Genomic DNA, 26,641 nt, shown 5'->3' with positions numbered 1-26,641 from the left:
CATGCATGGCTCTGCTTAGGTTCTTGTCCCCATGCAGACGTTGGTTTTGCTTGGTGCCATCCTATGAACAAAACAGTAAATCTTTTGTTAATCTGGAAAAAAAATTTTTGTCAGTGGTTACAAAGACAAATGTAGTTTGCCCTAGAATTTTTTTTTTTTTTTTGAGAAACTGGGAAAAAGAAATCTTTTAGGTGTGGAGAGACTTATAGTTAAGATTGTCATTTTATTGTCATTCACGGAAGTTTTCCACATGAGTAAGGAGGTCCTGCTACTATTGGCTTTAACCATTGGTGGGTATTAAGCATTTCAGAGTTGCGTGATTGAGATTGCTTATTTGAAAGAATTAAAAATAAATTTAAACAAAGAAGGGAGTAGGCAAACCTGATTAGACTTAATCATACCTATACCATAGCACTTTCATTTTAATTTCGGCATGTATTTTATTATACCTCAGTAGACTGGAATACTGCTTCTCAATTCCTCACTTCTTCTCCATATTAGATTATACAATTTAGCTTCTGCCATGGCCTTGTGGGTAGAATTAGTACTTCTGTGCCAGCTGACTTTTGGCTTGGCCATGTGACTTGCATTAGCCAATGGAATGTTAGCTGCAGGCACAGGCTTGAGTTGTGTTGCAAGCCTGGGTTTCTCTCCGGCCCCACTGATTTTGTTTGTTTCAGACGTCCCTTGGGTAGCCACTACTATAAGGAGAATGATAGACATCTGGAACCACCTGGACACAATCTGTGGCTTGAGCCAATCCTAGAAAACTCAGTCTAAAGCAGCTGAACCCTAGCCAACCCACCTAGGTATGAAGGATAAACACATGCAAACACGGCTATGCCATTGAGATTTTGTGGTGATAGGTCACACAGCATTATTTTGTAAATCCTTGAGCTATAGACCTTGTTTGTAGGTTTCTCTTACCTGCCAGTTTTTAAGCTTCTAAAGTAATAACCACATTTTGCTCAATGTGTTACCTCAAAAATGTTCGACCTGTGAATAACGAATGAGTTAATGACATCCAAGGGTGTCTGAGGTGAGTGTGGGGAGTATGGTTATGGTGGCAATGCAGGTAAGGAGTTCAGAAACCACACTAGAATAGGGCTTTGGTTCCAGAGAAAGGTTATACACATTTCTAGGCTAAAATAGCAATTTAGAGCTGATTCTAGTCCACTCTGAAGCAGGGCTACTGGGTCCTGAACTAAAGCAATCCCTCAAATCTGACTCTGAATTTATCCAGGCCATCAGAGGTTACTTTTCCCATTTTTGGTTCAGATGGTGATCTCTTGTATCAACAGCAAATTGGACATATCTTCTGAGTCCAGGTCTAACTGGAATTGCAGGAATTTTTTACAAATGAATTTTTTGTTAGTTGGTTATGATATTTATTATTGCTGTTAATTAGTAATACGCAACATTTGTATTCTGCAATTTCTGCTATGTGTTGTATATCCTTTAAAATTAATGATGAGACTGTAATACCATGCATTCATTTTACCTAAGGCCAGTATAGGCTGTGTTAAATACTGCTGAAAGACCCGGAGATCTTGGAAATAGCAAGAATTTAAAGTTTGAAATGGATACTTAATATGTACTTGCTTGTGACAATGCAGGCTGAAGTCTAATAATGCGTGTGTGTGCATGTGCATGTGTGAGTGTGTGTTTGCTTACCTTTCCCCTTGTGGGCAAGGTATATACCATTCTGAGTCAATATGAAAGCAGCTGAGAGCACTAGATAAAGATGATTAAAGGAAAAGAATTTAATCCATAACCACTTTTATCCCCGACACAGATATTATCTTTCACCTTTAAAATTAATTGCATAAATGTTTATTCTTAGATAGCCTCTGAAAAGATAAGACCAAGTTGTATAGAATATTTGTCTGACGAGTCAATAAAACACTTAAAGAGAAATGGCAGCTTTGAACGTCACAACGCTGCTCTGGTCCAGGGTGAGCAGGACAGACTTTCCTTGATGGTGGGACACCACAAGGTCACCATGAGCCATACTAATTGAATGCCTTCCTTCTACTCTGCATGCAAATACACCTTACCTCTTAGGAACATTCCAAACTAAATCCAAATAAATGATTGATAAAGTAATGAAATAAAATATCCGATGAAAAATAAATTATTGAAGTTAACACTAAAAAGCCTTAAGAAAAAAAAAAAGGATTCTATAACAACAAGTCTTTCCTAAAGGATTTATTGAAGCGTTTACATATTAGTGACTTCAAATGTCTATTAGGGGGAAACGGACTTTGGCCCAGTGGTTAGGGCGTCCATCTACCATATGGGAGGTCCGCGGTTCAAGCCCCGGGCCTCCTTGACCCGTGTGGAGCTGGCCATGCGCAGTGCTGATGCGCGCAAGGAGTGCCGCGCCACGCAAGGGTGTCCCCCGCGTGGGGGAGCCCCATGCGCAAGGAGTGCGCCCGTGAGGAAAGCCGCCCAGCGTGAAAAGAAAGAGCAGCCTGCCCAGGAATGGCGCCGCCCACACTTCCCGTGCCGCTGACGACAACAGAAGCGGACAAAGAAACAAGACGCAGCAAAATAGACACCAAGAACAGACAACGGGGGGGGGGGGGGGGGGGGGATTAAATAAATAAATAAATAAATCTTTAAAAAAAAAAACAAAAAAAAACAAAAAAACAAATGTCTATTAGGGAAGTTACGGATTTTGTAGATGGGAGACTCTGGAGAAAGTGATTGAGAACTAATGAAAGGACAGATTTAAAAGACAGAATTATTAAAAACTTTAACCAGCTAGCTAAAACAACACTTACTTCCCATATACATTTTAAGTTAAATAAGGAGGTTTACTGTATAAGGGAGAGGAACTGTCCCCCAAACCTGGACCTGAGGCAGAGGGTCCACATTTGCCAAGGGGTGATCTTAGTCTTGACCATGGGATTTTATAGCCTGCTGGTAATTTATTTCAGGGGACCCCTAAAATGGAATTATCACGTGCATGGGGGAATCTGCTGCTTAGCAAGTGAGAAAACGAGGCAAGCGCACAAAAAGCCTGCCAGCCTCTGTGGGTGGGGGCGGGGGGAGTTGGTTCCAGGCGTGTGGAGGCACTGGAATGTTTGAGCTAGCAACAGCGGGAGCCTGAAATCTCGATATCCGGTAGAGGTTTATGTTTTCAATTGTTCTCCCACAGTATAAATAGCCATCTTTAAGAGCTTTAGCTAGTGGTGAATGTACCAGAAGAACAGGGGGTAGGAGTTATTATCTAGAAATGAGCATAAGGCATGACATTTGAAGAGCAACGGTCAAGGTCCCGGGAGGAAGGATACCCATTCCTCCCCATCTGAGAATTTTCCTTTTAATGCTAAACATGAAAGAGCCTTAGAGAGTGAGAATGTGTGTGTGTCAGAGCGCCAGTTTCTTTTGGGGCACTGTGTACTTTCAAGGGTTGTTTAAATCAATCAAATACTACCTTCTTCAGCTTTGTTAAGTAGATTTTTGAAAGCACATATATCCCTTTGTATAAAGTTAGGATTATTAAAATAATTCTAAGAAAAAAGAATTCATGGCACTGGTGATATTAGAATATTAGGTCTGCTATAAAGTATATCAGGGATTAATTTTGTTTTGCTCGTTTTTACTTGTGCTTTTTATATGGCCTTGATGTTTAAATCTGTGTTTGTCCTTTCCTAACAAATTCATATTAAGAATTTCTCCTTATGTTCTAAGCACATTACTTAGACATTACCGTCAAATTAGAAATAAAATTATAATCGATCAGAGGAGAGAAACCATGAACCAAATCTTTAATAAAACCATAGAAACCAAATCTCTAACGTGAAAGAATACAACCCACATTAAAAGAGCTTCAGCATGTTTCCACCCACAAGCTTAATTTATCAGCTTTCTTATATTTCCTTCATGTACTACTTGAAAAATGCTTATCAGTAAGAGATTTTTTCCTTTCTTTCTTAAACTGCGAGTGAGCAGCATGGTTATGGACTTTTTGTACTTACTACAGCTCTCAGAAAACAAATCAGGGGATGGAAATAGTGTGGGAGAGGAACTGGGATAGTTAAAAAAAAAGGCTAGAAAAAGAGAGTCACTGAAACGCTTTATGGACTTTATGAAAACTATCAAACATAGGCAGTGTTTTAGATCCATTTACATTCATAACAAATTAGCAGGAAAGACTTGTTTTCATTTTAGCAACAAACAAAAAAGTGCTTTTTAACGGGCTATGAGTGGGAGGCAGTCATTAACAACATTGTTATTTGTCATAACAAGATCATAATCATCAAGTATTGTCAAGGTGCACTTTCACCTGTGCTATCCAATTTATAATCCACAGAAAATGCCACAATTTCTTTTTAATAATTAGCATGAAGCTTCCCCAGTATCCTTCTTCAACCTTTCTGACCACTGACTATCATAATTAGCATCATTCAAAGTTTCCATTTTTTCACTAATAGATGATCTGGTGGTGGTGTTAATTATAAAAAAGAAATTGATAAAAATTAGCTCACCGTCACTGACAGAGAGGAATTTTGTCCCAGGATGAACCACACTCATAACTAATTTTGATGGGAGTTTGGACTTGAGTTGTAACTGAAAATGGCTTGTGGCTTTTGGGATGCTGGGCTGGGATGAATGAATGTATTTTGCACGTGGGAATGCAAAACGTCTTTTGAGGGTCCAGGGGGCAAACTGTTGGGGACTGAATCATGTCCCCCATTAAAGACATGTTCAAGTGCTAACCCCCAGTCCTATGGGTGGGAACCCATTTGTAATAGGACCTTTGAAGATCTAATTATTAGTGAAGGTGTAGGTTCATCACTGCACTGCAAAGTATCAGTTAAGTTGCGTTATTCACACACATGGAAAAGAAATGCTTTATTCCAATTTTATTATACAGAGGTACTAGCACAGGGCACACCATTGCATATATTCTTAGGGGCATCAGAAGTGTCTGTTAAGTTGGAGAATAGCGTAGTAAGTAAACAATATTAGATGGTATAACTGCAATTTTGTGATACCATGAGATTCCATTTACTGTACTTTCCTACTTGTAGTTTAGCCAAATGCCCTAAGAAACTATTGATAACAGGATAAGTCGAATTTGTTAACATAGACTGAATCTATAGCAGCTCCCAGAGAAGAAAATGGTGAGATGTTATACATTCAAAAACCTTCTTCAAAGTGAGTCGACTCATCAGTTACGTATCTAGGGTCAGTGTCACAGAAGAAGTCAGCAGACGTGGGTTGTACCTAAGGGTTTCCACTCGTTGCTATGCAATCTGGGTCATCTAACCCTTACCAATTAGCTTACTTTCTTAAAATAAGAGAAGACTGGTCTGCACTATTTCTAAGGTCTTTCCAGCCTGAAAGTGCGAGGGCTGTTCGTGTAGTCTGAAATGAGGGAAGACAAGGCCAGGCAGGCACTTACCATTCTGTTCCCGCTGCACTCCAGCCGCCAGAAGGTCAGGCTCCCCGAGGCTGATGTCATTCAGCCTGGTCCCCAGACACTCCATGCAGAGGTGCTTGCACCACTCCTCCGCCTCCAGCTCTGCAAGTGACCACAAACCATCCACATCAGGCAATGCTCCACACTGACGGAGGGCTGTCTCCAGAACCATTTCCCCAACTAACCGGTATAAGTGAACTATCTATCTTAAGGGAAAAACAAGCTATATTCAAGAAATAAAAAAAACCAAACAAAACAAAACCAAACAACTCCAACAATTATTCCCTATCTTTGGACACTATTTTTCAAGTGATTTCAACATATTCTTCTTTTATTTGCAATACTAATCAGAGAATATTTTATATTAGCTATCTAGTGTAGGTTTAAATCGATTAGATTTTTAGAAGAGCATCACTTAGAAAAATAAATTGAATGTAAAAATTAAAAGTATACATGAATAGTGGGCTAATGTCAGACTAGATTATGTAAGTGAATGCTCTTATGAGTGCAATTTAGATGTGTGTGGGTTGAAGATCTGTCTGATCCTCAAGCCATTCTGAATTGTAATGGGTTTTAAGATCAGCAGAAGAGACAGCTTTTCTTGTGTAAACATTCAAACTCGGGCTATCCTTACTTGGAAGAAATTGTGGGTAGTGCATCATAATTAGCATTGTTGCAAAGTTTCTTTCTTCTTTGTTATTCAAGAAGTTGATAAGATCATATTTTTACTATCACTACCTCTGTATTCTTTATATTCACGATTTTTCTTTGCTAGAAACTGTAGAATATCTCACATCAACACAGACATAGTGTCTAAAGCTTTCACAGACCTCGATGAATTGGATTCTAGTGTCAGCTCTGTGAGGGTAAGATGGCTAGGGGTGCCCCGTGTCATACCAACACACGTGGCCACCACCAACACAGAAATGGAACTCACAACTTGTAGCTCCTTTAATACGTGGAGATCTAAAAAAGCATATTACCTTGAATATTTGTGGACAAGCCCCACCGTCACTGCACAGAACGCAAAGTGAATAAGAACTCTCCCTTTACACCTGCCTGGAGAAGTTGCTGCCTTTTCCAGGAATTGGTACTAGCACACTTAATATCGCTTTCCTTCAAATCTCACATCCTCTTGGATGACATTCCAGCCTTTGCCGTGGCATTTTAAACTCCCGATGAAAAGTTATCTGTGACAAGTTTGCTCGACTCCGGGGATTGAAAAGCCCCCTGCTCTCTAAAAACGGTCAGCAACCATCAAACATGGGTAATGTTTTCTTCCCAAGCACATCACATTGGCTTAGCATCAAAAATAGGGTTGATCAATGAGATGCCAAGCCAAATTTGTCATTTTTATTTTCATCAGGACCATAAAAATCCTGTTACAAAACAAAGAGAAGTGCATGCAGCCACCCATGGGAACCATTCTCATCACAATAGTTCCAATGTTGCAACCATAAGAAGCATTTTCTTTAGGAAAGATCCAGGTTGCATAATTCAGGGGCCCTCCCTGCAGGAGTGAGAGTCAAGCTGAGCATCTAGGTAAGGATCCGGTAGATTCTTGGGTGCACCTGGTGGGTGGCCTGGCACTGGCCACCTGAGCATCTCTTCAGGTACCTGGAAGACAATCCCTCCAACCACTAAAAGAAGAAACATACCCCTGCTGAGGGCTCCCCGTGTTCTCAAGGAAAACATCTTTTTTCTTCTGGTAAGGAAATGTCAGACTTGATAGAAAAAGTTTACAGAAGCAATAACTGAGCGTGCTTTTTTTATTGGATATATGAGTTGTGACGCAGTTAAAAATGTTTTCCAAGCTTTTCTAATACCCAAGCCAAAATCTTACAGCTGAAGCCCATTTACATGCAATTTAGAAATCCTTGAAGTTTTGCTAAGATACAATAGCTGAATGTTTATTCTTTAAATTTTAAATGTTTCAAAGTTTTCTCCAGACCCCACAACTTAAAAATATGTAAAACCAGATGTAACAGACACTTCATCTGCATTGCTCTAACAAATATTGTTCCCAGTTATCTCATAGATAGAGATGAGAATACCTAACATGCTATTAATATTTGGGGTAAAAATAAGAGTGTTAAAGCTGCCAAAGCCTCTTTATGTCAATATTCACTTTAAGTACAGAGTCAGCACATGGTCAGAGGTTAAAGGAATACTCCCCTTGCCCATTCTTTTCAACTCTTTTGTCCTAGTGATGAATAAGACAAAGAAAGCAACCACATGGTAAAGGGCCTCTATGACATTGGAGCTGACTCATTCACAGAGAACTCTGTGGAATTTCTGAGAGGACAGAGCCAGGGAAGTCTCAGGACTGTCACCTCACAGCAGCGCATGGCATTCATGGGCTTCTGAGGACAGGTCAAAGCCCCTTGTGGAATGACATGCTTCCAAGTGTTAGGAAGGCAATAGCATACGAGAAGAGAAAGAGCACCAGACTAAAAAGAAGTATGGCCACATTAAAGTCTGAACGGTCGACTGTTTCCAGAAGAGAGAGAGCGTGGCAATTCAGGTGTCATCGAGAACTCGCTGCTGTGTTTTAAAATGGCTTTTTATTGTGAACTCACTATATGCCCTGGGCTGTGCTGGGAGGTTATAAAAGATGGACAACACACAGTTTCTGCTCCCAACTGTCCTAGTGTCAGATGGGCTGGGCAGATGGGTGTGTGGTGCTCTCAAGGCAGATGGGAAGAGACCCGACCAGGGAGTGCTGGGCAGGCGGGAAGAAGGTGAGGTGTGTGAAGGTGGGTGGCCTTGCCCTCACAGAGTAAAACGCGAGAGCAGCAGGCTCTTCATTCTCTTTGTGGTTTTCTAGTACTAGGTTCTATTAGAGCAGCCCAAATCCCTCACCTCAAAAGTTTTAAACTTTGTTGTCTACACATTTGATCTACCGGTTTTGCTGCAGATAAACTGAATGCATTTGATCTTCTAATCTGTGTTTGATAGTCACCTTTCAAAGAATCACAGCTATTTTTAAAAATGTGATCTTGCTTAGGCAAGCTTTACAAAAGGAAATATTTTAATCTTTTACTGGGTGTTAATTTACTTTGTCCTATTGTTATTTAACGAGTGGTTTTCTCTGATTTATTTTCCATCTTTCACTTTTCCACTGTTTTTAACAGAACTAGGGAGATTAAATATAAATGGAATAGTCTGAACCAAATCCTTTTTAAATATTTATTTTCCCATAGACTCGGTTCCTATTGTCTTTTGTTTTCTTTTTGAAACTTCTATCTTGGTCTACACATAGTGTGTTAATAATTAGAAATAAAGACATAAAATGTTCTGTAAAGTTCTGTATGTTTTTCACTTCATAGTGGAAGTACTTTTTCATTTAGATGTCTTTCTGATAGCTTGCGGCTATGCTCAAATTCTTAATTTGGGTAAATGACTTTTCTGTAGAACAGAAACCTAAAAACTTGCATTATGCATAAGATTAGCTAGATGGAGAAACTTGGTAATTTCCAAAATGTAGAAAGATGTTTGGGAATAACAAGACAAATGGAGAAGAGAGATGAATCTCAATCAGTTAAGGATATGACAAATGGGTTTATTAGAAGGAAAATGAAGAACAGGGTTGGTGCAAAATGGAAATACAATCAAATGTTCTGGCTGCTCCCACAGCTTCTTCCCACCCAGGCTTTGCCGGATTCTGGTGACAGTACTGCCTGGGCCCCTTCGAATCAGAAAGGAGGACTTTATGCATCCGACCTCTAATAAATGCCCATTGACTAAATGATTCAATACAAGCTTTATTGTTTTCACTAAATTTAGGCCTCCATTTAATGATCCAAATTGAGCTATATTTGCCACCAAAGTAAAAAAGTGACCTAAGAAGGAACTGTTTTTATTTCCTTCCCTTCATTTGCTTCCTGTGATGGTGGACTGTTGTGTCAAGTTGGCCAGGTAATTGTGTCCAGTTGTTTGGTCAAGCAAGCACTGGGCTAACTGTAATACAAGGACATTTATGGACTTTAGTCACTATTGACTTCACTGCAGTGATAAATCATAGATAGCTGGTTATAATTGCATCAACCAGGGAGATTGCCATCAGCAAGAGTGATGCTTAACCCAAACAGACGAATCCCTTAAAAGGGGAAGTGATTCCAGCATGGAGAGAGAATTTCCCAGCTCGTCTTTAGACAGTGAACATCTCCCAGAACTCTTCAAGAACTTTCACTGGACTTTCATTGCAGCCCCTGGTTGCAGCCTGCCTGTGGAACCTGGACTTGTGCATCCCTACTGTGTGAGAGACTCTTATGGAATTCCATACTATTGACAAATATCTCTTGTTGATTCTGTTTCCCTAGAGAACCCTGACTAATACACTCCCTCTCACAAGAAGAACTCACACTTAGTAGTCCTTTAAAACTTGCTTCAAATGTGGCTTTCTCAGTTTAGGTCTTTCAGACCAAGCTTGGATTTGGTATCTTTCCTCTCTATTTTGATAACATTCTGTACATACTACCCACCCCCGCCTCCCTCCCCCCCATGGCTCCTTCATCTGTTTACTCGTTGGTTTTGCTCACTGTTTGCTCTCTATTGTCTGCCTGTTTTTTTTTTGTTCATTGTCTACTCCTTGTGCCTTTGTTTGTTCTTTTAGGAGGCACCAGGAACTGCTTGAGCCACATCAGCTCCTCTGTACATACTTTTATCATAGCCCTTATTCATCACTGAGTTTTGCGTCTTAATTTCCCAACCAATACACTTTAAGAAGTTAGAGTACTTGCTTTAATAACTCTAGGGCCTTACAAGGTACCTAGACATTGAAATAAATAAATAAACGTGGAACAAATGAGTAGATGTGATTTGCATCTAATTTCCAGAACTTAAGACAACTTTTAGAGCCAAATGGAAATAATTTGGAGGATAGCTACTTGCTGGATGTTATGAAGTCTCTATGCATCTGCATTTTGATGTGGAGCTTATAACTTTGGCTATTCTCAATAGGTTTATCTAGATAAAAGAGATCTTTGATTAGGAAAGGGAAGGGAGCACTACCAAACATGGTTTCTATTGAGCTTCTGTCAGGCTAAAATTCAAAATGCTTTCTAATTTTATTAAAGTTTGGTTTTCTTTAAACCTCATTAGTGGTATTTATGCCAAAATGGAAATATTAAGTAAATTCCCTGGGAGGGGTGGGGTGGGATGGGGAATGGTGTGCAAAAAACTAACACTGACATTTTGAAACAGCAGCAGAGTGAGTGAATTTTATTTTTTGTCCATTGCTGGTGGTGAAGATGTCATGATTGTCAACACCTTGCTTTGTGGTCACTGTAACATTTGGGATTTGGGGGGTGGGACAGAGGAGATAAGCAGCAACAGTGCACATGTACCTGGCATCTATTCAGAGCAGTGTGCAGAATGGAAGGCTCTTTTGTAAGAAACATTTTATGATGTAAAAAATAAATTTAGTTAACCTAAAAAAAATTCCCTTTGATTCTATATGTGATAAATACTGTATCAAATTTTTATTCTCTCTATATATACATAAGGCAGTGGAATCTCAGAAAAGTTGAATTTTGAACCAAGGAAGTGTTTTCCACCTTTTGTGCAGATGATCATACCCTATTTTCCTGAATTTACCAGCAGGTTGATATATCGAATTTTTGTATTCTGTACGGAAAACCTTACTCTGTTGCTCTTCTCCTTTTGTGAACTGGGGGAGAGGGTTCAGACTTTTAGACATGGCCAAAGAGAAAACTGCTCCTGCCTCCTCTCCAGAGTAACAAATGACAAGTGGAAGTATCGACCAGACAATCAGACATTCTGCTCTGGAGCCTGGTAAGAATTCATTACAAAATGCTTTAACATGGAGGTTAACGAGTGGCACAAGAACCTAGACTGATTCAGAGAAAATATGACCAGAATTCACCACCTACAAATGGTCTAGAAAATGCTGGTGTGTGTGTTTGTGAAAGTGAGATGAGAGAAGGGTGTTAAAATATTATGAAGAAGAGGGATAAAGTGGAGCCTTTGTAACAAGCCCGGGGCCCACCTGGAGAACAAGTGCATTTCCGTGATGGAAAGCCAGCCTCTGGATGGAACTCTTTCTGATCTGAGGAGCTCTTAATAGATGCCATTAGAATATGTGGTGCACACATTCTAGGCTTCTCGCAAGAAGACAGTATCAATCAGGAAATTTTTGTGAGGAAGAGGAGCTATCCAGAGCTTCCTTCTTAATGATGTTCTCATGCGGTCCTAAAAATTATTCATGTCAGTGCAACTCTCATGAGGTCCTTGGGAGTGGAAAGGAGAGACAAAAACAAGGAGAACTCTGGTTGGAATATGGAAAGGTTGCCAGGGATGTGGCTATCTAAGCCTACTGGCTAAATCATACAGAGTTCAAACACTGGTTCTCAATACATAGCCAAAATGACTACAAGAGCATTTTGACAGAGGCACAGACTAGCAGTTATTACTTGAAATATCTGGAATGCAGACATTTGTTTTCCACCCATTCATTTGCTCTCTTACATGCCAAGCACTGTGCTCTGGCATGGGCAGAGCAAAGGGCCCTCGGCCCCCAGCACAGCCACACAGGCCCCCGAGCCTGCCGCGGTGGTCCTGCACCAGGCTGCCGTACCTTTGTAGGTGCAAGTAAGGTCCTGAGATGAGGATGTTATCATGGGTGGTTCATGGACCCACTGTAATTGCATCGGCCTTTGAAAGGCAAGAATTTTCTCCAACCAGGGTCAGTCAGAACAATACAATAGGAGAAGGAAGAGGAGGGATTCAAAGCATGAGAAGGTCTCGACCAGTCCTTGCTGGAGTTGAAGCCAGAAGCAGGAGGTCTTGAGCAAGCAGTGCCACTGAGCTCCAGGAGCTGGGGATGACCCCAGCTGACAGCCACCAAGGACATGGAGACCTTCAACCAGGGACTGACCTTGGCAACAATACAAGGAGCTGGAAGTAGCTTCAGCCCAAGAGCCTCCAGAAAGAGCAGCCCTTCTGACACCTTGGTTTTGCTCTTTGAGACTGGTATCAGATTTCTGACCTTCAGAACTGTAAGAGAATAGATTTGTGTTGTTTCAAGTTGTGGTGCATGGCAATTTGTTATATCAGCAAGAGAACACCAAACAAATACAAAGGCCACATTTTCTATTCCTCTCCAGGAAGGAAAACCTCCAAGAAAGCAAATTAGTTTAAAAGGATGTGATCTGTGAAAAATTAGGAATATGTACAAGGAAGAGAATGGTCTATTTAAGGGTACGATTGAATCTGCTTGGCATTTCAGAGATTAAAAAATAACAAAGAATTTTTAACATTGTGGGGGGAAGACGATGCTGAATCTGCAAAGGCCAGTCAAAAAACAGAAGGGGAGACAGAGCAAGGATGTTAAAGCAAAGACATCTGGGGGAGAATGGGAGCAACCATCAGAAGGATCACACCCACCTCCAATCCAATATGAAAATACTAGAAAAGTACTGGGCAGATCAGCATTGATATACAGGGAAAGGAGTAAAAAAGACATAAAATGTAAAGGGCCAGGTACTTGTAGGCAAAAGTTAGGAACTAGCAACTAGGTTGTATAATTCTTTGTACCACCTTCCCATCGATGCAGTGAAATAACAAAATGGTGCCTGTATCAATTTGAATCCCTGATTGTCTATGAAAAGCAAAGCCATTTGCAGACACATATTGTAAGTGATAAAAAAAGTTTTATTGGGTTATTCCACTGAGATTTGGGGACTTTTTGTTTTGGCTACTTACCTGGCCTTTCCTGACTAATAGAGAAGAACTGGTGAAAGGAAAAACAAACTCGACATGGAGTGATGCTAAAACACATAAAATGTGAGTTACTGTCTTAGCCATCAAAAAGTGACAAGAACAATGGAAAGATGCTGATCTATATTACACAGTGATAAAATATTTGGTCTGAATGCCACCTGCAATAACTTAGAGAATGGGTTGGAAAATAAAATGAACTAGGAAAAGAAGGTGGAAAATAGGATATGAGTAGCATGTATCGGTTGCTTTAGGCAGCATTTGCCAAAGTTATGTTAAGAGAAAAGCATTGGTCAGTCTGCAAAGAAGACTAAAAATAATACAGTATATCTAAAAAAATCAGAGCCTTTCGAGGTTGAAAAAGGCAATTGTTTCTGAACCCCAGTTCAACTCTAACAAAAATAAAATGACATGATTATTGAGCCACACACGCTTTCTTAAAAGCTCTGAATGGAAGACCATATCTTGGAGTAAAAGTCCAGCCCAGGGTGAGAGCCCTAGTGCTTCTGTCCAATGGGAAAAATGGCTCTGGGAGAAAAGACCAAGGGGGAGGTTCTGCCACCAAAACTTGATTGCTCAACATCTGGGAGAGAAACAGAAGGAGGCATAGAAATCAGAAGGCGTATTTCTAGAAAAGAACTGTAAGTGAAACTACTGGCATATGGAACTAAGTCAAATAGATGAAAAACCTGCTAAGTTTCTAAAAAGAGTTATACTGCCAAAGAGAACTGACCCTGCTCTAAATATCACCAGTGACTTTTGAAGCTTGTAAGCCACCCTAGAGCTTCTAGAGCAGAAAGTGGGCTGAGAAAGTGCCCCAGCTTCCAAAGAAGGTACCTACTCCCTTACCCACTTTAAATGTCAAGTCAAGGCAGATTATAGAAAATGAGGAAACTCCGCAGAGAGATTATTGGCTTCAAATAACAGTGGACTAGTGATCCCCTCCCACGGAGCACAATTGGTACCTAATCAAGCAAGAGTTACTGGTCAACAAATGGAGGCGCGTACAATACACCTTATGCTGTGTCATTCCCTGGTGCACATTGGGTGGATGAGAGGCATAGGTTTCCAGATCACGAATAGTTACATCTGGACTCCATCCAGGGCCAACCACTCATGTCCCAGAACCCTAGATTTTGGGAATAGGTGAGATATTAGGGCTGTGTCCTTTGGGGAGAAGGGATTGGATTTTGTTAATAGGAAGAAAAAGAATAAAGATTTTGGTGATCAAGAGATAGGTGGAGGTAGTCCTTTGTGTCACTGATTTGGTAAATGGGACGCCAGTTGCTTCTACTAGACACATGGTAAGATTGTACGTCTCTTTGGAGTTAGATGGACAGTGAGGACAGTCAGTGAATATCTGCTGAGTGAATAAGAATTTCACAGAATATTTCCCATACATGTTCCTTTTAAATACAGACAGCTTGAAAAACTGAGAGCACCATCAGCAGTTAGTTAATGGGATGAAAGCAATGAGTATCTGAGTATTTTTGTTTATCCCTTGGAAGAATATTGCTTGTAGTTTTAACATTACTACACACTACACACTTGTGATTCTTCTTTCATCCTAGTTATACATTCTTAAATGTATGTTCATACAAGCAGAAAGTGTGGTGACCACTGATCTTGAAATGCAAACAATGAGAAGTATAAAATGATAATTATTCTAATAACTTGGCTCAAATGACTGTTAAAATCTATGTTCTATTCATACAGCCAAAAGTATTGCATAGCTCATTAAGATGCTCTTCAAAAGCCAATCTCAAATGAGAACATATAATAAATATTATACTCAAATTAATTTGCATTTGAGAATAAATAATAGTATATTATTTGCAGAACCATACTAAGAAATAGGTCTTAAAAATTATTTTCTAGTAATGATTTGAAAACAAAATACAGAAACTATGGAAATAAACCTAGAGTTTGTTTTTGTCAGTCTGAACTCTGCAAGAATATCAATATTAGGTCCTGAAATTAATTTGTATAAATTTTTGATGCATTAGCATTTTAAAAATTTTAATCTTTATTTTATATCATCTTTGTGCCCCATTACATAATATTTTTAATAAAATACATTTTGCTGACCAGTCATCTTTTAAATTAATGGCTCATTAATAAATGAGATAAAAGAGAAATGTATTTTATGTATAATGTATAAAGTATAATGAATCAGAAAATTTTTATTAAAGGAAACTTTATAATGTAGTTGAGTGGGATTTGTCCTCGTGTCTTTGGAGCCAGCTAAAACTACCTCATGAGAACAACAGGAACTAGATCTGCACATTCTAAAAACATTCTACAGGGAGCTACCAGGTTGATTAGCAAAGGACCTCAGACCAGAGATGTGCGAACTGGCCAGCTGTCTTCACCTTTTGCCATTCCTTTCCATATATATGCCCAAATAATCACCACCACCACCACTACCAGGAATGAGAGCTGATTACCAGTATGCTACTTGGCAGCCTAGAGTGGAGTGCTACAGCAGTTCCCCTCTCAATGTTGGAAGAGAAGGTATGGAATCCTCTCTCCACCACTCAAGCCAAGGAGGGTGTGTTCATGTGTGTCTTCATGTGCATGTATGTGTGGAGGCAGGGTGGTAGAGAGTGAAATGCCCGCAAGAAGGGAGGGTGCAGTTTTCTTACTAGTTATGCAGTACATTTACTGCTGTGCATTCTGAGTCAATTTGATGAAAGCAGAAAGAGTTTATTGTGTGCCAAGAAGACCACAGCCAAGGTCAGTTACCTACTTGGTGAGGGCTGGCAAGGAGATCCCAGCAAAATAAAGCTCTGGATTGACCATGGTGGTAGGTTCCGAGAAATGTCAATAGCAGTAAAAAGAAGTGGTGCAGCTGGAGCACAGGTCTCTTCATCCCAGGGACTGGGCAGTGAGGAGAGCCTCTTGCATTCCCTTCCGAGGAACTCCTCAGCCTCCTAGGAGAGAATCTGCTTCCCAGTGGCTGTGGGCAGCCCGCGGGAGTGGTGACAAAGCTGGCTACCTACAGAGGTGTTGGATGCTTTCCCTCCATCCTTCTACCCTGGACTCAGCATACCAGAGAAGCCAGAATTTTGGGAGAGGAGAGATGGTAGAAAAACTATACCCTACCATCCCCAGTCCTGGACTCTTAATCCTAAAATACAAGGAGGGAAAGAACTATTCATTTGATTGGAAATACAATTTAACTGGTTTGCTATTAAGATCAGGCAGTGAACAGGGAATTTGGTTAAGCAGCAGGAAAGGGCAATTCCATGAAGTAGAGCTGAAGGCAACAATTGGAGAGAAAACACCAAACCCCCTAACAGAGACTCTTCACTATACTTGTTCTACACTTTTAAGTCACATGCTGATAAATGAAATATTCTCCAATCCTCCTACGAGGAATATATTCAGGAGAACTGAAAGCAAGAACGCAAACAGACATTTGAACACTGATGTTCATAGCAGTATTATTTATAATTGCTAAAATATAGAAACAACCCAAGTGTTCATCAACTGATGAATAAACAAAATGTGTCTATATACACAATGGAATACTATTTAGCTGTAAGAAGAAATGAAGTCGGGTGACCTCTCTACAAATGCCTCTTCTGTCACTTTTACTGAACCTGTGGTTTGTGCTGGGATTGGTGCATGCTCAGGAGACTTGACTCTCTGGATTGTCTGTGTGCCAGCTGGGCCCTGAGTCTCAGCGGAGTTGCAACACCTACTCTCCAGTTTGTTGGACTTACCCAGGTCAGCCAACAGGGAGGTGAGGATGGTCAACCACCACACCAAGGAACCAAGAGTGTCTACAACTGTAAGCAGGAGAATCACATCCATAACCCATGTGGGATCTAAGCTTCCTCTCAGTTTAGAGGCAGAGTTACATTGCCATCCCAGGGTCCACAGGATGGAGGAATGGAGTGTGGATTGGAGTGGACTTGCTGGAATTCTACTATAGAACTATTGTGACTCTAGCAATGGCAGAAATTTTATCATCAATGTGGAGATTTTGGCCACAGGTAATTGCTGAGGGCAGGGAGAGGGAAGAAGTGTGATTTGGGGGCATTTCTGGGACTTGGAGTTGCCCTGAATAGTATTGCAGGGACAGATGCAGGATATTGTATGTCCTGCAGTGGCCCACTGGATGGACTGGGGGAGAGTATAGACTACAGTGCAAACTGTAATCCATGCGATGTGGCAGTGCTCCGAAATGTATTCACCAAATGCAATCAATGTGCCATGCTGATGAAAGAGGTTGTTGATGTGGGAGGAGTGGGGGTCGTGGGGAGTGGGGTATATGGGAACCTCTTATATTTTTTAATGTAACATTTTGCTGATCTACTTATCTTTGAAAAAATAAAGGACAATTTAAAAAAAGAATAAATGAAGTCGGGATGTACATGACAATATGGATGGAACTTGAAGACAAGATGTTGAGTGAAATAAGCCAGACACAAAAGGATAAATATTTGTATGGTCTCACCAATAGGGACTAAATGTGATGAGTAAACTCATGGAGTTAAACTATAGAGTAAGGTTACTAGGAGATAGAATGTCAGTTGAGAAGTGGGAGCGGATGCTGAACGTATATAGAATGTTTAATAAGGTTGATTGTAAATGTGTAGAAATGGATAGAGTTTATGGTAACATATTATGGTGAGGATAATTAATACTGCTGATTTATAAATGTAACTGTGGCTAAAAGGGGGTAGTCTAGGGATAAAATTGTCCACTGAAAGAAAGCTAGAGGACAATGTAGGAACTGAATAATATAGTGAATTCGGTGATGGATGAGGATTGAGATTAACAGTTCAAATACAAGAATGAACCAGAACAAATGTACAAAGTGTTAAGAATATGGTGATACATGGGGAAAAATACAACTAGTATAACTTAGGGACTATAGTTAATAGTAATATTGTAATATGTTTGTCTCAGTGGCACAGGAGGTACTATTAATATATCAATGTTAAGGAACAACAATAGCGGGAAGAGGGGATAAGGTATTTTTTTCATGTGGAGATGAAAACATTCTAAAACTGACCGAGGTGATGACAGCACAACTCTGATGAAAATAAGAGTCACTGAGTACATACTTCGGATTGATTGTATAAGGCATAGTACTGTATAACACAATGAACCCCATAGTGAATGATGGACTGTGGCTAATAGTACAAATAAGAGAATGATCTCTGATGAGCTATAACAAATATACAATACTAATACATGGTGTTAACATTAGGGTGGTTTATGGGAAAAATAAACAAATATAAGCTATGAGTTACAGTTAGAACTAATAGTTTGATGATGTTCTTTCATCATTCATAACAAATGTTCTACAACAATGGAAGGTGTTGGTGGTGGGGTAATATATGGGAATCCTGTATATTATGCATGATTGTTTTGTAAACCCACAAATTCTCTAATTAAAAAAAGAAAATACATTTAAAAAATGAAATATTCTTGGTTTAAATAATTTCCTTAACACAAACTACACAAAATTATAAAATTATTTTTTTAATTACTAAAAGGCTTTAGAAGATTATATATAAGAACAACAGGAGTTTATCAGACAACATATTTGAGAAATATGGCCCAATATTAAGGTACAATTTTATTAAAAACTCCACTGTAGTCAATGTAGGACAGTACATTTCCTGGGGGAAAAATGGTAGCAATATTTCCCAATTTTCCAAGAAATTTTTAGTAAATAATTTTCCCATCAGCAATGTTCTGCAATGTGTTTGCATTACCATAATCAGCCTGAGGAAATTCATTTCCCAGCTCTCATTGGGCATGTTTTCATAGTCCAGGTGGATTTTAGGCTGGAGGAACTTCCTGTGCTTAACTGTCATGTGATTTTTAATTTCTCCTGAAGGATCATAAAATAACCTATAGAAGTCAGGACCATGGAGCAGAACAAACCTTGCAGGGTGAAGTGCATGAAAACTGCTTGGGAGGACAGCACAATTAAGGGATTTCCCTGGGACCAAAGAAATTGGCTACATCCATTCCAGGTCTTAGCTATACCCCTAAGGTTGACAAGTTGTCCGGAAGAATCTGCAAATAGAAGGTGCTTTCCACACTGTGGCTTCAGTAATAATTGCACTATCTTTTTAAAGGATTTGAGAACTGAAATGTTGTTCCAAGGAGATAGCATGAAATAATTTCTAAATGGCTTTGGGATGGTGCAGAAATACATTCTGTGATTTTCTTCCTTAGCTTCAGAGATAAGATGAATAAATGTCGGCTTGGAGTCTGGAGCCATCCTATTGCTCAAATTCATTTTTTCCCTACTAAGTATTTCTATGAAAGCAATTATTTTAACTTGACTTGAGGAACCATTTTAAAGGAGAAATCTTAGTATGGCTGTGTGATAGTTACAATATTGGTGAGAGGACAGTGTTGTGCTGGCAAGGCACAGAAAGTTATATTGAAATCATTACCATTTTGCTTATTTATGAACCACGGTTGAATTTTTCCTAAAGTACAGATTTTCAAATAGACAGATTTGGAAATTAACTCTTAATCACACACTCATTCCAAACTTCATTTGATTGGTTAAAATGGATCAATGTGAAACTGTGGTCAAATACTGCTTACTTAACTATGTATTTACAGTTAGAGGTGGTTCAGTACAGTTTATGTCACAATTTATTTAAGCTTGCTTTCTATTCTTCCTTTAGATTGTATCAGCTTGTCATCATTTGCTAAAATTAATTCAGTAAATTATATTTTAAACAAGGGTTATTTTAGGTAGGAAACCATAATTGAGTAGAGTATCATTAGTCATGCAGCGTTACGATAGTCACTGATACAAATGGCCTTCATTCCAGAGCTTTTATCCAATTACTTCAGAGGGCAATGGAAAGGCGGTCCCACTGGTTCTCACGGGCGCTCCTGCTCAAGTTACTGACGAATTCTGAAATTTGATTTGCTGTGTAGGAGATGCCAGGGGTCTCCTCTTTTTTCCTCCTGAACCAGGTGCTAAAGCATATAATTTGATAAATTTTGAAGTGCCTTTCCTCTCTCTTCAGATTTTCTGCATCTGCTCTCTCCTCACTTGAATTTGTGACTCAAACATAGGGAACATGAGGTATAGATGTCTCCATAATATAGAAGAGAAGAACGTGTACTGTCCCTTAGGGTCAATGTGAAAACTCCAAAACTTGCTCCATTTAGGTAACGGAGAGATCACTCACAAAATTTTCACGTTGCCTGAATATGTCATTTGGCATGGACACATGAAATCATTTTACAACCAATCTGAAAAGAAAACTGCCAAAATCCTTCACTACTACTGGCTCTCATAAAACACACACTGAGGGAAGGTGGTTGGTCCCTTCAAGATCGGTATATTAGACTCAAAATTTATAAGTAATTCACTACATATGGCTCTTCTGACCCTTTTATTTGAACCAATAGTTAGCACTATACTTGATAAATACATGTCCCAGAGACTTAAATCGTTGGCCTGTTCATGTGCCAGTTGAGCCCTGAATTTCAGCAGAGTTGCAACACCTACTCTCCAGTTGATTGGACTCACCCAGGACAACTAACAAGGAGATGATGTTGGATAACATCCATCCCAAGGAACAGAAAGTGTCTGCAACTGCAAGCAAGATAGTTCGTTATCAGTGCCATGGGATCTAAGTTCCCTCTCAACTAGAAGCAGAGTAGGCATCACCTTCCCCAAACCCTCAAGACTGGGGAATGAACAATGGACTGAAGTAGACTTATTATTATCCTACTATAGACTTGATATTATTCTAGCAATGGAAGAACTCTTATCATTGTTGTAAAGACAGTGGCCACCAGAAGTTCTGAGGTATGGCAGAGGGAAGAATAGGTGTAATATGGGTGCATTTTTTAGGACATTGGAGTTGTCCTGCATGACACTGCAGTGATGGATACAGGCCACTGTATATTTTGTCATAACTTACAAAATTGTGTGGGACAAAGTGTAAATGATAGTGTAAACTGTAGTCTGTGCTTAGCAGCAATGCTTCAATATGTATTCATCAATTGTAATAAATGTAGCACACTAATGAAGGATGTTGTTAATATGGGACAGGGTGGGAGGGTGAAGGAGTGGGGCAAAGGTGAATCCCTTATTTTTTTAATGTAACCTTTATATAATCTAAAGCTTCTTTAAAAATAAAAAAATAATTTAAAAATTCATGTTATTGGAAAATTTTACATTCATTGAGTTTTATCTATCTATACAAAGATATACTTGCATTCTATTTCTCTCTGTATAAAGGCAATGCATTTAGTATCTGACTAAAGTCTACATCCCCAAACAGGAAAAATACACTCACATTGCAGGATGCCATCCCTGGCACTTGAGACATGCAGAAAACCCATGTTGAAAAGAGTAAAAAGGGGCCTTTTGGAAGGAAGGTGGGGCTCTGTGAGCAAGTGGCTGTTTGCTTCTATATGCATCACAGCCTCTTCCAAACTCACCTAATCATCAGGTGAGGAGAAGCAGAGGGTTCACCGGAGGCACCTGCCCTTCAGCAAAGCTGCGAGGAGCCTCCTAGATCCTTCCTACCAATAGACTGAGCACTTTTATGCTTCACAGCTTAAAATGCAACGTTCATTTTAACAATATTTAACATCTAGCATTTAGTCAATATTCAGAGAAAAAGCCCTAACATATAATCACAGGTCCACTCATAACAAGGTCCTTCTTAGCTATACCTAAAACCCTCCAGGGCGCATTACCTCCCAACACACAAATCAATGTGCCTTAAGGTCACATTGATCTTCCTTAGAGTCATCACATTTAAAGACCTGCTTGCTGAAGTCCCTGGAGCCCTGGACTTTATCTCGGTGCTTAATTGGAAAAATTCAGTTGGTAATTCCCTGGGAATTAACTGCTAAATAAACATACACACACACAAAGAAATATTCCAGTGTAGAAACAAATAATACACTATTCTGTGATTATCTTCTTAATTAGAAAAAAAAAAAAAAAGACAGCCTGTAGGTTTCCTTTTATTATTATTTAGAGTAAAACTTTATTTTCATCGATATTTCATTTAACATAATTTCAGGTTAGGTCTTTGCTCTACAATGAGCAAAACAACAGATATCCTAAATCTCATAAGACATTGCTTTCACACTGTTCAACTGTGGGGCAGGGGTTTGAGGGTCCCCACATTGACACCTGACATTTCACTCCTTGAAATTTTACCTCTAGATACAGAAAGAAGACCTAACATCAATACACAGGAATCAAATTGCATAAGGGTATAATAATAAATAGCTCTTGTGTTTTATACTTGCCAACTCTATAGGGTGGGAATGATGAGGAATTATTTTTTTTCCTCCCACAAAGTTCAGCATAAATTTTTGGTTTTGTTTTTAGTAAAATGTCAGAAAACATAAAAATGCTGCACTTATTTCACTAAATACATTAAAAATAGAGGGAGTAGGGCAATTTTTAATTCTTCATTTTGAGGCCAAGCTTAGAGATGCCTGTTATTGATGGGGTCTGTTAAGCATACTAATTCCAAGTTTGGCGACAATGAGCAAAATGGCACCTGCAGGCATACATTTTCCAAAGTAGTAGAATCTCATTCCTGTATTGCCAGCTGAAGTTCCAGATGCAGCTAGGAAAACCCAAATGTTCCCTGGGTCCTGAGATAGCTGGTAAGCACCAGGCCCGCTAATCCCCCAAAGTAGAGCCTAGCAGCCGGGGATGGGACACTCTCAGTTTTTGCAAAACCGGTGATCCCACTGGAAACAACCAGTGCTGCACAGCCAAAGCCAAACCAACAGAAAGGCAGGGCACCTTCTGCATTGCTCTCTCTTCGCTGCCCAGTGGGGAGGCTACCCAGGCCTGCAGCAGCTGCCCTGCTCTCCTGAAGGTCAGCGCTGAGCCACGGGGGAGCCGAGGTCTCTGGCGGGGAGTCACATCCTGTAGGCTTCCTTCTAATGCTTCACCCAGTGGCTATCGTGGCTTTCTTAAGAACACTAGTTTTCGGTGGCTGGTTGTTTGCTTTGCTTTGACTGTGCTTCTTCTGGAAGGCTGCAGGTGAATGTGGAGGGACCTCTGCTCACCTTACCTAATGGGAAAGACCGAGATGTCACTTGTTTATTCTGAATAAGCCAGAGCGCAGGGAGCACGCGCGTGGGCCGAGCAGGTGTCGCTGTGGAGCAGGGGACTTGGCGGAGAGCTCCGGCTGACAGAGCCCCTTCCACTTTGGGATTCAGCGGCCTCAGAATCAGATCCAGGGGTAAAATATTACCATGGTTCTACCATCTGATTGCAGGATGCGCAGAGAGTTTTCAAACACTGTGTTTTGGGTTGAGTGTGTATTCAATCGTTCAGAGCAGAAAAAGTATCCCCCTTCAGGGAGCTGAATTGAACTGGGCAGGAAGTGTGCAGGGCTAGGCTTTAGTGGCCACGTGGCTGCTTGCTGAGCGACGGTCCATCACATGCAGGCTTACCTGAGCTGCTCTCAGTTCAACCAGGGGCGCGGCGAGGAACGAACGGTGGGAAAACCAGCTGCCAGGATGTATTTTTCCCTTATTGGGAAAAGGAAGTTAGATATGGGAAAATAAAGCACTTGGAGTCTCTGTATGTCTTCTTTTTCTTTATTCTGGAATCTTAAAAAAAGACACCGGGAAAAGATTTGCTCCCATTTTTGGAATAACTGGGGGAAGAGAAAGCAGTGACGGGCAGAGCTTGGCAGAGTTTCGGGAGCAAAGGGCCTGTTTATTCTGCTCAGGACAATTAGTGAAGCAAAGGTAATTCCTGACTGTGGTGTTTGTCCACACTGTTTTGACAAGAAACAACGAGCAGGTACGTAAGAGCAGTCGTTCCCAAAGTGACTCGGTTAGTGTCCCCAAACCCTGAGAGCCAGGCTCTCTTAGCATCCCGATTTCAGGAACGGTGTCCCTGCTGAAAGCGACTGCCAGGTCACACGTTCAGCCTGTGAAGGATCAGGAGTCAGAGTCAGCCTCTGGCACCAGAGCCCGTGTTTTTCACCATAAGGACAGGTGCAGGTTAATTTTCATCTTAGCTCTAGTACAATTCCAGACCCAATTCCAAACTCTGAGAGGTGTAGGTTAATATCTGCCATCATGTTGGGAGATTGATAATTTCCTTGCAGTATTGAATCCATTTGCCACTTAGAATGGCCTTTATTTTGAGACTATTTTGTTAGGCATGTAAGGTCAAGGATTATTATTAGAATTTCTTTATTCCTAATAAATATTTTCATGTCAAAATCTCATTATATTATAATAGCTCTCTTTGGTTAGCTTTCTTCTTATATTTTCCCACCTCAATCAAGCTTTGCCTAGATTGTGCTGCATAAGAAACAGTCCCAAAATCCCAGAGGAGTACTATAACAAGTGCTTAATTCTTGGTCATGACCTTGGATGAAGGTCAGCTTCAACTCTGTTCCATGTTTTCTTCGTTCTGAGACTGGCTAGAAGGAGCAGCCTCTCCCCCAGTCTCATGTTAAAAGGGATAAAAACAAAGACAGAAGAGGCAATGTTATTAAAACTCAGATGTGGCATAAGTTACTGACCCTCATGGCAAATTGACTAAATCAAGTTAATAGAAAAGGAAGGTTCATATTCTAAGAGAGCAAAGCAGGTGATACTAGGAAACAATAATAAAACCTACCACATCAGATTCATCTTCTCCCATTCTTTACTTTGTTTTTCTGGGCCGTTATTTTTTTACATGCTTCTGTCTTACAAGATTTTCAAAATCCAATTTGAGAGTTAAAAAATAGGTAGGCAGTATACTTTATTTGGATTTTTATCAACCATTTTATTTTGTATTTCCACTTAATTTTTTCTCCTTTGCTGTTTGATCATCCAGAGGTTCTGAAACTTTATTGTGCATTAGAATCACTTGGAGGGCTTGTTAAAACTGATTCTTGGGCCCCACGCTCAGTGTTTCTGACTCAGTGGACTGGGGCAGGAGGCGGGTGTGAGAATTCACATTTCTAACAAGGTCTCAGGAGGCGCTGAAGCTGCTGGTCCTGAGACCATGCTCTGTTCTATAGTATTCGCTGCATTCTCTTCCTTTCTTTCCCTCCCTCCCTCCCTCCTTCCCTCTCTTCCTCTCTTCCTTCTTTTCCCTCTTTCCCATAAATAAGGATCATAGGCTTCTTATCCATCTTTTATCCTTCTGAAAAAATGATCTTAAGAATACTTTAATCAGATTTCTTCTCCATATTATGGGCTCATGTTTCCTTTATAACTTATTTTTAATTACATTTTTTCCATATAATTTATTTTTAGAGAAGTTTTAGATTGTATAAAAGTTATATAGAAAGTATAGGAGATTGCCTTATACCCCTCACACTCCCCTAATGTAAATCCATTGTTTTTAAAGTCTTAAGATACAGAGGCTATTGTACTAGAATTGATAGGTTTATTGATGAGAACGTATATCTTTGGGCTTTTTATGTGCCAGTCTGGCCCTGAATCGCAACAGATTTGCAACACCTACTCTCCAGTTCATTGGACTTACCCAGGACAACTGATAAGGGGATGAGGATGGATAACAACCATCCCAAGGAACAGAGAGAGTCTACAAGAAGCAAATTAGTCCCATCCATCTGCTCCTTGGTATCTAAGCCCCCTCTCAATTAGAGGTGCACTGTGCATCACCATCCCAGAATCCTTAGGACTGCGGAATGAACAATAGACTAGAGTAGACAGTTATTCTACTATAGACTTATTGTTATTCTAGAAATAGAAGAACTTTTATCATTGATGTAGAGGCAGCGGTCACTGGAGGTTCTAAAGGGAGAGAGAGGAGAAAGATAGGTGTAATATGGGGGCATTTTCAGGACATTGGAATTGTCCTGAATGACACTGCAGTGACAAATACAGGCCATTATATATCTTGGCATAATTTACAGAATTGTGCAGGAGAGAGTTTAAGCTATAATGTTAACTATAATCCACACTTAGTGGCAATGCTACAATATGTGTTCATCAATTGTAACAAATCTAACACAAAAGAAAGATGTTGTTAATGTGGGAAAATGTGAGAGGAGTAGGGAGTGGGGCATATGGGAATCCTCTACATTTTTTATGTATCATTTAGGTAGTCTAAGTAACTTTTAAAGATAATACAAAACAAAACAAGAAAAAGATAGAGATCAGATGATGCCAGAACCCACACTTAAACACTGTGCTCTACCACCTCATCACTGAGATTTACCTCCCTATCTTTTCTGTTTTGTGTTCTCTTCTCCCTGAAGAATATATATTTTAGTACTTCTTTCTGTAAAGGCTGAGGCTAATAAATTCCCTTGTTCTTATATCTCTGAAAATGTCTTTCTTTTCCCCTCACTTTTGAATGATAATTCACAGCAACCCTTGGGGCTCCTTTCATGATTTTTTTTTTCTTTATATTTGCTATTTTGCATCCATCATAAATCTGTCGATTGATGACGTTATTGTTTTGAAGACATATGTCTCTCTTCAAAGCTGAGATTTTTCCAG

The 26,641-nt window shown here is 39.9% G+C and overlaps 1 protein-coding gene across 1 annotated transcript in view; it reads right to left on the bottom strand.

Annotated features, from left to right (window-relative positions):
* DOK6 (docking protein 6) overlaps window positions 1-26,641 on the bottom strand; it is a 492,877-nt gene that overhangs the window by 162,543 nt on the left and 303,693 nt on the right. The window contains exon 4 of the mRNA XM_058277882.2: window positions 5,417-5,536. Coding sequence (XP_058133865.1) covers window positions 5,417-5,536 — 120 coding nt within the window. The remainder of the gene's footprint in view (window positions 1-5,416; window positions 5,537-26,641) is intronic.

Source organism: Dasypus novemcinctus, chromosome 16 (assembly GCF_030445035.2).
Source record: "Dasypus novemcinctus isolate mDasNov1 chromosome 16, mDasNov1.1.hap2, whole genome shotgun sequence".
Taxonomy (NCBI): Eukaryota; Metazoa; Chordata; class Mammalia; order Cingulata; family Dasypodidae; genus Dasypus; species Dasypus novemcinctus.
Note: the sequence above shows the minus strand (reverse complement) of the source record. Positions and strands in the feature narration are given on the sequence as shown.